General features: G+C 44.8%; 1 protein-coding gene across 3 annotated transcripts in view; it reads right to left on the minus strand.

Moving 5' to 3' along the window:
* UBE4B (ubiquitination factor E4B) overlaps nt 1-12,226 on the minus strand; it is a 139,034-nt gene extending 126,808 nt beyond the window's left edge. For all 3 annotated transcript variants that reach the window (XM_021717872.1, XM_021717873.1, XM_008068627.2), the window contains exon 1: nt 11,590-12,226. In XM_021717872.1, coding sequence (XP_021573547.1) covers nt 11,590-11,613 — 24 coding nt within the window. In that variant the 5' untranslated portion in view covers nt 11,614-12,226. The remainder of the gene's footprint in view (nt 1-11,589) is intronic.
* Between the last annotated feature and the right edge of the window lie 6 nt (nt 12,227-12,232).

Raw genomic sequence — 12,232 nt, forward strand, 5'->3', positions numbered from 1 at the left:
AACTCAAAAAAAAATAAATAAATAAAATAAAATAAGAACTATCAAATGATCCAATGTTTCCCAGATTATGACTCAAAATTTTTATTTGGGACTCTTTGGGTCCAAAATACCTTGCTAGGAATAATATACAAATCTATCTCTATGTCTTCACTTCCTACCTCAGAGGAAGAAAGAAATAGTAAATACTGAATGAATAGATGAATGAGTAATTATAGTAGGGAATGGCAAAAGATAAAATGTAAAAAAATATGCTTACCACATACTTTCTTCTAACTTAAGCCCATGGCATCCACCATCCCCAGATGGCTCCCAGTACATGCCTGGAACCTACACCTTACTTCCTGCACTCTCCCCTCTCCTCCTGTTTCTCTCTTGAACCAATCAGCAATGAAATCGGTCTCATCAAGGTTACTTACTAGTGGCTTCCACATCGCCAACTCTCATAGTCAAGCCTTGGTCCTCCTCTAACTTCACCAACATTCAACATGGTTGGACAGTTCCTCACATCAGGAAATACTCTACCCCTGGATGCCAGAATTTCATGCTCTCTTGACTCTCCTCCCACCTCAATGGCTGTTGCTTAGTGTCCTTTCCTGGGACCCTTTTACCTCTCAATCTTTAGTTGCCACAATGGCTCAAGGCTCAGCTTCTGCCTCTTTTCATCTCCATTTATTTTCACCCCCTAGGTAATCTGCCCATGAACATGATTTTTATATATGCTGACAACTTCCTGATTTGTACTCCTAACCCCAACCACCCCTCTGTACAGCAAACCCCTACACAACCTACTTAACATCTCCAAGTATACAAATAATGGGTAACATAACCATAAGTTCAAATCAGATAACAATTTCTCCCTCCAAATCACCTCTTTCAATTTTCTCCATCTTGGTATCTAACTTCAAGCTGGAGTTTTTGAGCTGGAGTTTTTGAGCTGCTTAGGCCAAAACTCTGGATATCACTGTGCTAAGAAGCTAGCTGCCTTCTAATATGCATTTAGCACCCCTGCATTTGAGTTCTTGCCAAGAAGATTGTAAGTAGTAATATATGAAACTTTCTGGCTGGGCGCAGTGGCTCACTCCTGTAATCCCAGCACTTTGGGAGGCCAAGATAGGAGGATCGCTTGAGATCAGCCTAGCAAATAGAGTGAGACTCCATCTCCACAAAAAAAAAAAATTTTTTTTTGAGTTGGAGTCTCACTCTCTGTGACAGTGGCACACTCACCGCCACCGCAGCTTCAAGCTGCTGGGCTTAGGCGATCCTTCCACCTCAGTCTTCCAAGTAGCTGGAACTACAGACGCAAACCAACACGCTCAGCTAGTTTTTGTGATTTATTGTAGAGACGAGGTTTCACCAAGTTGCCCAGGCTGGTCTCAAATCCCTGGGCTCAAGAAATCCTCTCGCCTCGGCCTCCCAAGGTACTGGGATTACAGACTGAGCCACCGTGCCCATCCCCCAAATATTTTTTTTAAATTAGCTGGGCATGGTGGCACAAGTATTCCCAGCTACTCAGGATACTGAGGCAGAAGGATCACCTGAGCCCACAAGGTTGAGGCTGTAATGAGTCAAGATTGTGTCACTGCACTCCAGCCTGGGTGACATAGTAAGATCCTGAATGAAAAAGAAAAGAGTTTTTTAGCCGGCTCGGTGGCTCAGCCAGTAATCCCGCGCCTTTGGAAGGCTGAGGTGAGTGGATTGCCTGAGCCCGCGGGGTCAAGACCCGCCTGGACAGGGAGACCTCATCTCTACAATAAATCAAAAAAATTAGCCAGGCGTGGTAGCATATGCCTGTAATTCCAGCTACTTGGAAGGCTGAGGCGGAAGGATCGCCAGAGCCCAGCAGATTGAAGCTGCGGTGGCCGGGAGCGGCCACTGCACTCCAGTCTGGGTGACAGTGAGACGCCAACTCATAAAAAAAAAAAAAAAGAAAGAAAGAAAAAGAAAAGAGCCTTTTTGACCATGCCAATAAGGGATAGGAACAAGCCTCTCTCCTTGAGGGCCTCCTGAAGGGCAGGATCAGACTTCCTCCTAGGAGCCGAAGCTGCCCTCTTAGACTATAAAAGCTAGAGAATGACAGTGCACAAAATAGGATGAGTCTGGCCCCCTAGTAATCGTGGAGTTGCTAAACCAGCTTTTAACCATCTACCCAGATGTTTATTTTAAAGAAATAAGATTGGCCAGGCACAAGTGGTTCACACCTCTAATCCCAGCACTTTGGGAGGCTGAGGTGGGAGGATTGCATGCAAACAGCCTGGGCAACACAGTGAGACCTCCTGTCTACAAAAAAATTAAAAAATTAACCAGGCATAATAACACATCCTTATAGTTCCATCTCCCTGGGAGGTTGAGACAGGAGGATCTCCTGAGTCCAGAAGGTCAAGACTGAGGTGAGCCATGATCACGCCACTCCAGCCTGTGCAACAGAGTGAGATCCCCACCCAAATAAATAAAAGATTCTCTATCATGTTTAAACCATTATTACTTTAGATCTCTCTGCCACAGCATCCAGATCAATATCCTAACTAATACATGCAAATTTTTTTTTTTTTTGAGTTAGAGTCTCACTCTGTCGCCCAGACTGGAGTGCAGTGGCCGCTCCCGGTCACCGCAGCCTCGACCTGCTGGGCTCTGGCGATCCTTACGCCTCAGCCTTCCAAGTAGCCGGAATTACAGGCGCGCGCTACTACGCCCAGCTAATTTTTTGGATTTATTGTAGAGATGAGGTCTCGCTGCCTAGGCGGGTCTCGAACCCACGGGCTCAGGCAATCCACTCACCTCAGCCTCCCAAAGGCGCGGGATTACAGGCTGAGCCACCAAGCCTGGCTAATACATGCAATGTGAACCTGAATGTAAGCATCCTTAATAGAATATAAATATGTGGCATTGGCTTAAGGGTCAGCATGGGCAGAGATACTGTACGATGCAAGAATGGTGGCCCTTGTAAGCCACAACATAACATTTGATAGAATCTGTGACATCTCAGAAAACAGCCTGCATGCCAACATGGCCTGTAATTCCAGGGGAACTAGTTGAAAAATTCAGAATTTGGGTGCTTACTGGCTTCCTGCCACCTTAAGCAATAAGTTTCAAAGGCATGAAACAGGCTCAGTTTGCCAGTTTGCATGCCATGACAAAAGGGAACATAGATCTGCCTGAGGAATGGCCATGGCCTACAGTCTAAGATTATTCAGAGTCTGGTAATTTGGACCGAACTAGGGTTGAAAAGTCAACTCCCTTGAGCCAGGCACAGTGACTCAAGCCTGTAATCCCAACACTTTTGGAGCCTGAGACGAGAGGACTGCCTAAGTTCAGAGTTCAAGAACAGCCTGGGCAACTTGGTAAGAACCCGTCTCTAAAATAACTCAAAAAAATTAGCCAGGCATGGTGGTACATGCCTGTGCTTCCAACTACTCTACATGGAAGGCTGAGGCAGAAGGAGCACCTGAGCCCAACAGGTAGAGGTTGTGATGGCCATGAGTGTGCCATTGCACTCTAGCCTGAGCAACACAGTGAGACCCTCCCGCTCAAAAGATTTATATATATAAAAGCCAGGTGTGGTGGCGCACACCTGTAGCTCCAGATGCTTGGAAAGTTGACATGGAAGGATCACAATATAGCGACAAGGTCTTGCTATATTGTGCAGGCTGATTTAGAACTCCAGCAATCCTCCTGGCTCGGCCTCCCTAAGTGCTGGGATTACAAGGCATGAGCCACTGCACCTGACAACTGTACTCTCTTTCTAGCATGAGAACTTTGGCTGAAATAGAGCTTCCCAGTAAAAACTGTATTTCTCAGCCTTCCCAGCACACAGTTGTGGCCACGTGACCTAGCTTCTAGCCAGTGAGAGGCAAGAAGGAGTGATCCATGCAACTTTAAAGCTATACCAGGAAAGAGGAGCAAGACCTCCCCTGACCTCTCCTTTCTCTCTTCTCTCTGGCTAGAATGCAGACAAGCATGGGCCAAAACCTGGAATCCATATGGTAGGAAAGTTGGAACAAGACAGGCGGCACCTGTGCCCCATGAGCACAAAGCTGCCATACCGGCCCAGCCTCCTAACCGGACTTCTATTTGGAGAGAAATAAACATCGATCTGGCTTAAGCAGCTGCCACTTCACGTCCCTCTGTCGCAACGATCAACCCGTTCGTGTCCCTCTGTCGCAACGATCAACCTGATGATTCCCTGACTCATCTGGGCACCCTCGACTCCACTTTCATAACCTATGTCCATCCCACCACCCAATCCGGCTGGCTCTACCCACAAAATGCACCTGCCCATCTGGCATCTGACCCTTTTTCACGTTCTCCACTACTAGCCCTGAGTGGTGGCCCTCACACCATCTCTCCCTGGGGTCCCCTCTGTGGCCTCCTAACCTTTCTCTCTGCTTTTGCTCTTCCCTTTATCTATTCTCTTCACAGCAGTCAAAAGGATTCTTTTAAAACCTAAATCAGAAGGTAAGTCCCAGGAGGGCAGAGATTTCTGTCTGTTTTGGGTTCAGTGGCATATCCTCATGGTCTAGAACAATGCTGGGCATATACTGTATTTCAAGAACTATAAGACATCAGACTGTACGCTGTGCCATTATTCTTCCCACCATCAAGGAAAAAAAAAACTGCCCATTAAACCACAACAAAATGCCTCAACAATAAACCCAGGCAGAGTAGTCATCAGTTACACAAGGCTCTCATGGCTTTGAAATTTCTGAGGAACTTGGAGTGGCCCTGACCTTCGGATGCATTGCCTGGATGTGTACGGCAATTCTCCTAAATGTATGCTCAGTTACAAAATGTGACACAGCTTCACAGACTTGTGGGTTTCTGCCTCTGAAGCTCCCTAATGCTCTTGGTGTTGCTCTACAACGAAACAAGAAATTGTGGTCAATGCTCCAATAACAAACATTTTATTTACTAATAGCAAATTGCCACCCACTGTTTACATTTCTCTCTGATACAAAGTAATATCAGCTTTCATTGCTGAATCTAAGTGTAATTGCTCAAAGGCATTTAAAATGACAACTAAATGGAATATGTGCAGCATTCAACCAAAGGGGTGATAACATGAACAGGTATAGCCAGGTTCACACATAAACAGGAAATGACAACTGTGCCACACTGGCCAGCAGTGATTACACCATCTATTAAAAGAAGCATCCCAATTTCAAAGACAATAAAATGTGAAGAAATAAAGGGTTGCACATCTCAGAATTGTCTGAAATTAAGTTATGAGAACTCAGTTTTTCCCCAAAGCAGGAATGACTTCTGTCACTGTGCCCCTTGCACAGCAGGTCCCAATCATACTTGGCCTCTTTATTGTTCCTGGAACAGCTCGAGAATGTATCCACCTCCAGGCCTTGGTACCTGCTGTTCCCTGAATCAGGAACATTCTTCCCCCAGAGTAAGCTCCCAGCCATCCCTGAAATCCTTTTCAAAACCACCTCCTAAAACTGCACACAATCCACAGACCCAACTGCTCTCATCCTTTAGGCTACTGTATAGCTCTACACAGCACTTAGATGATCTTTGTTTATCATCTTTCTTCTTCCACTAGAATGAAGCACCATCCAAGCAGGGCTTGTGTGGTATCAGACACGCAGCAAGTAAACCATAAATATTGGTGAATGAACTCCTTACAGGAAGACATCTGAACTGACACACTACAAACGCCTTTTGAGAAAATGTACTCTGGCCAGGAACAGTGGCTCACGCCTGTAATCCCAGAACTTTGAGGCAGAGGTGAGAGGATTGCTTGAGCTCAGGGATTTGGGACCAGCCTGGGCAACATGGCGAGAACTCACCTCTACAATAAAACAAAAAATTACCTGGGTGTGGCCGTGCATGCCTGTGGTTCCAGCCACTCGGAAAGCTAAGGTGGAAGGACTGCCGGAGTCCAGCAGGTTGAGGTTGCAGTGGCTGTGAGTGTGTCACTACACTCCAGCCTGGGTGAGAGTGAGACTCTGATTCAAAAGAAAAGAAAATGCACTCTGACCAGGCACAGTGGCTCATGCCTGTAATCCCAGCACTCTGGGAGGCAAAGGCAAGAGGAATGCCTGAACTCAGGGGTTCAAGATCAGCCTGGGCAACTTGGCGAGACGTCATCTGTACAATAACTCAAAAAATTGGCCAGGTGTGGTGGCACGTGCCTGTAGTTCCAGTTACTTGGAAGGCTGAGGCAGAAGGATCGCCTGAGCCCAGCAGGTGGAGGCTGCGGTGGCCGTGAGCATGTCGCTGCACTCTACCCTAGGTGACAGAGTAAGAATCCAACTCAAAAAAAAAAAAAAAGGAAGAAAGAACTGAGGGTTCCTCCTGTGTACTGAGTTAGAGTGAGACAATAGGAATGCTATGAACATTACAACTGGTTCAGGTTATTTCTGTTTAGCAAAGGGACTGAGAACCATGGAGTCAGACTTTGGATTAGAATCCAGATTTGGGTCAGGAATGGCAGTTCACGCCTGTAATGTCAACACTTTGGGAGGCGAAGAGAGGAGGATACCTTAAAGCCAGGACTTTGAGACCAGCCTGGGCAACACAACAAGACCTCGTCTCGACTACAGATAATTGCTAATAAAGTATTTTTAAAAATCCAGATTCTGCTACCTATTAGTTGTGTGCCTCTCAGCAAGTTACTTAATTTCTATTAGCATCAATTGTCTTATCTGCAAAATGGGGATAATAAAGATCAAGTTAAGTGCTCAAAAATGCTGATTATCATTACCATTATTCTTTGTGTCTTGTCTCAATGAACAAACTGTAGAGAGGGCCTAGGAGGCTACAGCCCACTCACCTACCAGGTTTGAGGAAGAAGAATCCTGGTTATAAAGTGAGTGATAGCAACTATCTATTGGGGGGAAAAAGCAAGTTCAGGTTCTCAGGCCTGTTACAAGGAAAAAAATGTCAGAGAGGTGGGGACGTTAGAATAGAAAGGCCAATGTAGGGGTCTCTATGTTGACTCATCTTTCCCCAAAACAAAACTCATCTGCTTTCTCCAAAATCTGCTCTTTATCTGGAATTCCTTATCTAACCCCAATCCACCCTCCTCACTAGTTAGAAACCCAGGTGTCATCTCCTCTCTTTCTTCTCCCCTCCACCTCCTTCACATCCAACTGACCACTGGAACTTGGTTAACTTTGCTGGACATGGTGGCGCACATCTCAGCCACTCAGGAGGCTGAGGTGAGAGGATCACTTGAGCCCAGGAGTTCAAGACTGCAGTGAGCCATGACTGTATCTGTGAATAACCACTGCACTCCAGCACCGGCAACACAGGGAGACCACATCTCAAAAATTTAAAAATCCTATGACAAATAAAGAACTGGGTCAATTTCAATCCTAGGTATTTATGGTGTCTGACTGCTCCCCTCCATTCCCACTGCCAATGCCTTAGTCCCATCGGACTCCACTGCCTCGCGCCCAGATAACAATGACAGCCTCCAAATTTGTCTAGCAGTCTGCAGCCACTTTCTTCCAAACCACCCTCTGTACCCTTGTCGGGCATCTTTCTAATCCTGTAAAATCCCTCAAGGGCATTTTATGGAAAAAGTTCAAACTCCTAAGCATTTCTGATGTCTGCCACATACCCCCAGGCAAAACCCACTGCTCCCTTCTCACTACTTGGTACTGTTTCTTGAATTCCCCAGTCCTACAGCCGATTCCCAGGGCCCTTTAAGAGGCAACTACTACTCAGTGGAAGAACTGCTTTTCTTGAAAGTCTTCACTAAGACTTGGCTCCTCCAGGGGTCCCTTCTCAAGTGGCTTGTGCATACCTCCACAATAACGCTTGACTCCCAGCATATTGACACTATATTGTAATTGTCATTCCTCTCTATCTCCCCCACTCCGGTTAAATTATAAGTTCTTTAAATGCCTGTAAGCTGGTCATGGTGGCACATGCCTGTAATCCCAGCACTTTGGGAGGCGGAGGTGCTAAGACTGCCTGAACCCACGGGTTCAAGATCAGCCTGGGCAACATGACGAGACCTCATCTCTACAATAAATCAAAAATAAAATTAGCAGAGGGTTGTGGCTTGCACCTGCAGTTCCAGCTGCTTGGAAGGCTGAGGTGGAAGGATTACCTGAGCCTAGCAGGTCGAGGCTGCGGTGGCCGTGAGCGCTCCACTGCACTCCAGCCTGGGCAACAGACTGAGACTCCAACGCAAAAACAAACAAATAAATAAATAAATGCTTAGAGAGTGAAAAATTCGGTGGGGGTGGTAAGGAGGTTGAATAGCAAAAAGCCCTGGCCACATCATGAACACATTCATGCAAAAAAAAACACTACAACAGAAAAACTATGTATATCAAGCAGAGTGAGTCAGTGTTTGTAGGATATTTATATAGAAACTGTGGTAAATTTATGGCCAGTTGTTAAGCAGTAAAATGTAAAAAGGGCTTTAAAGTCAAGAGCCCTGGATTTGAATTCCAACTCTGTCACTTCTTTTTTTTTTTTTTTTTGAGTTGGAGTCTCACTCTGTCACTCAGACTGGAGAGCAGTGGCACACTCATGGCCACCACGACCTCGACATGTTGGGCTCTGGTGATCATTCTACCTCAGCCTTCCAAGTAGCTACAACTATAGATGCACGCCACATGCTCAGCTAGTTTTTGTGATTTATTGTAGAGACGAGGTATCGCCAAGTTGCCTGGGCTAGTGTGGAACCTATGGACTCAGGCAATCCACTCGCCTTGGCCTCCCAAAGTGCTGGGATTACAGTAACCCGATCACTTCCAAGCCAGGTCACTATGGAAAAGTTAATCAAAATCCCAGTTTCCTGACCTGTAAAATAAGGAAAATAGTAACTGCTTGGATGCACTATTCTATCAAATGAGACAATGGCTGAGAAGTGCCTGGCACAGAGTGGGTTTCTAAGGCTGTTATTAAATGTCAATCCTTTTCCACTTACAGAACACTGTTAAAAAGTCCAACGTCACATATTCTGCATTTGGGAAGAAACACAACACTTAAAACAGTCTAGCCAGCACTTTGGTAGGCAGAGCCCAGCGGTTCAAGACCTGCCTGGGCAACATGTAGAGACCTCATCTCTACAATAGATCAAGAAATTAGCTGGGCATGGTGGCGTGCACCTGTAGTTCCAGCTACTTGGAGTGCTGAAGTGGAAGGATTGCCTGAGCCCAGGAGGTCGAGGCTGTGATGGCTATGAGCTTGCCACTGCACTCCAGCCTGGGTGACAGAGTGAGACTCCAACTCAAAAAAAAAAAAAAAAAGAAAAGAAAAAGAAAAACAGTTTAAAACACCTGCCCCATTCACAGCAACATCTTGGTATAGGAAAAACAAGACATGAATAGGCTATGGAATGAATATAATGTAAATAATGATGCTCTGGAATGTATGTTTTCTGAAGAGAATGAACTTAGTCATAGTTCTGAGCTATAGAGCAATGATACACTATATAAATAAGAAACAGCAATGAAGTTAAAATACTTACAAAACAAAAGAAGAAAAAAAAGCATAAGAATTCCAGGTGATGTATTAGAGAGACAAAAAAAATGCCCATAATGTAAAATCTTCTAAAGCTACCAGTCTGGTTATATCAGCCTTTATTTTTCATGGACTGTATTCCCATACATTTTCATTTTATAAAAATATGAAACTCTGCCTCACCTAATTTCCTAATTTAGATGAAAGAGCACTGTCTTGCCTGTTTTGACCCTGAAATATATGCTTGAATTTTTAGCAATATAAATATATTATTTACTAACCAAATCAACGTCACCTACCATATCCGACACAGTAGGTTCCACCACAGAGTGACAACACAGAGGTAAAAGCTTTGGAAATGTCTCTGCTGAGAACTGCTCACCTAACCCCGAATTTTTAAAAACTGTATTAAAAAAAAAAACTTCAAAGAGATTTTCCCCCAAAAAAGTTATTAATTCTAGCTCTGTTAAGAGTAAAATTACCAGTTTTGAACTGCCCATTTTGTTCAGGCCACCTAATTTTGTTGAAGATAATTTTGTATTAATCTATATTAGTTAATTTAATTTTTCACACTGAATATTTTTTTGACCTTGCGAAGAGTTTCTCCTATTTCTTCCACAAAGGTTACATGTGTTCCTTATATGGTCATAAAAAAGTTACACCTTCCTCAAGGACTGGGTAAAGAAACATGTCAGTTTATACAATATCTTTCTTTACCTGGTCTTTAGGCTTTATTGGTTCAATAACAATTTCTTGGTGAAAACTCAAGTATGTAAAAGCCTCTAAACTAAGGACTATTTACAGACTATCAAGAAAAAAATTAGTTGGGTGTAAAAGACTACAAAAGTACATAGATTCCTTCTCTTAAGAGAAATTACCTACTAGCATTAATATTAAAGAAAAAGGAGGGAAGGAGAGAAACTTTTTATAACTACATAAAACAAAGTGCTTCTAAGGAGATCTCTTGATATTTCCTACCTGAGTGAAAGAAATTGTTCAATATTCTTCTCATTTTTACGTTCCTGGTGTATTTAAGGAAAACAAAGTCAGTAACAGAATGAGCAACCCTGACTTTCCAAAGCAAGTGTCACAACCAACAAAATTATTTGCATCCTTCCCTACCTAACCCTTAACATACCATTATATGACCTATCCCTGGAGAATTTGGGTCCCTAAGCAAACACACTGAGTACTCTCTAGCTAAAACCGAGGCAGAGAAATCTTATAGTACAATCAACCTGATGGATGACTGCTTTCCTAATACTGAAGGGAAATTTATAAGAACCAGTGGAAGAAATGAGGAAGTAAGGTGACGAGGGTATGGACAGCAGGGGTCCTGGAAAGGAAGCTCCCAATTTGTAAAAAGGCAGGGAAAAGTCAGTATAATCACAGGAAATTCCTAGTACTCTAACTGCCACTGTTTTCACAAGCTAATTCATTAAACAATCTTTAAAACATCAAGAAATCTGAATGACTCCTTTCAGAGATGAGAACAGGAGAAAGTTTACAAAGTAATTTCCTTCTCAGTCTCTGCTACAGCAAAACACAAGCTTGAAAGGGACAAGAACTAGGAAAAGGTAGAATGAACAGAAGAATGCCAGAAAGTGGTCTATTAAATCACTAGAATATAACTGAAATTCTCTAAACTGTTGAGAAGATACACATTTTGTTAAATATCACAGAATCTGTCTACAAGCCACCCCTCCAACACAAAGATATGTTTAACTTATACAGTGAAACAGCCACACATTTTTGGAATTTCAAACACCACATTTGAAAGTATACACTCACCGTACAGTCTCCCTTCATCTAAAATTAATATTTAAATTCCTGAAGACACACACACAAAATTTAACTTGATGTAAATCTAGCCCTTCTTGCTTGCATACCCTGAATAAAAGAATTAACACCTCAAGATGCTCTCCTTTTCTTCAGACCCAAAAAGAACACGCGAAAAGAAGGAAACGGGAGTTCGGAATAAAGAAGGCAAGAGAATGAAGGAGAATAAAACTGGAGACCCTCTCAGGGAGTCATTTTATTCCCGGAAAATGTCATCTCCGTTCCCTCCCCAAGCCCAAAGGCCAGGCACCACTGGCGCAATATCATCCCAGTCTAAAGAGTTGCCAACTAATCCCTCAAGGTGTCCCCCAACCTCCTCACCTCATCAGCGCTCAGCTCCTCCATCGCTTTCCTCTTAATGGTGAAAGGCGTTAGGGAGAGATCCTTCTGTTCTCGAGACCAGGGCGGGAGGAAGGAGAGTGGAAGGTGTCTATCAGGCTGTCTGGTCCCCCGAATGGGGGAGGTTTCAGAATTGCATAGTCAGAGGTTAAAAAATAAGAACACGAGAGGCACTGAACTGCCTTGGCTTCGGTCACTCCGATCGCCCCAGAGACTACTACCGCCGCTCGTGCCCTGAGCAGCCTCCTTTGGCCGCCGCCGCTGCTGCTGCTGCTGCTGCTGCCGCTGCTGCTGCTGCTGCTACAGGGTTATCTTAAGGCGCCACTTATTACCCTCTGCTTCCCAGGTTACCCAGACTAGGCAGCGCGGTCTCCAGCTCGTCTCGTGCCCCGAGCCTGCTGTCTTCGTGGTGGTGGCGCGGCAACTGCGTTTCCTCCAGCAGATCCTTCTCTCCTTCCTCCCCTTGGCCCCTGGCGGGAACTATTCGGCTGCAGAGTGGATGCCCCGAGGTAAGGCGACCCCACAGCCGTCCTGGCAGAGCCCAGCACTGTAAGGGAAGCCCCTCCCTCCCAAAACAGGCCGGCCACGCCCCGCCTCCACGCCGGAGCCCGGGCAGGGGGGAGGG

Source organism: Carlito syrichta, unplaced genomic scaffold, assembly GCF_000164805.1.
Source record: "Carlito syrichta isolate Samal-C Ts95f unplaced genomic scaffold, Tarsius_syrichta-2.0.1 Scaffold311363, whole genome shotgun sequence".
Taxonomy (NCBI): domain Eukaryota; kingdom Metazoa; phylum Chordata; class Mammalia; order Primates; family Tarsiidae; genus Carlito; species Carlito syrichta.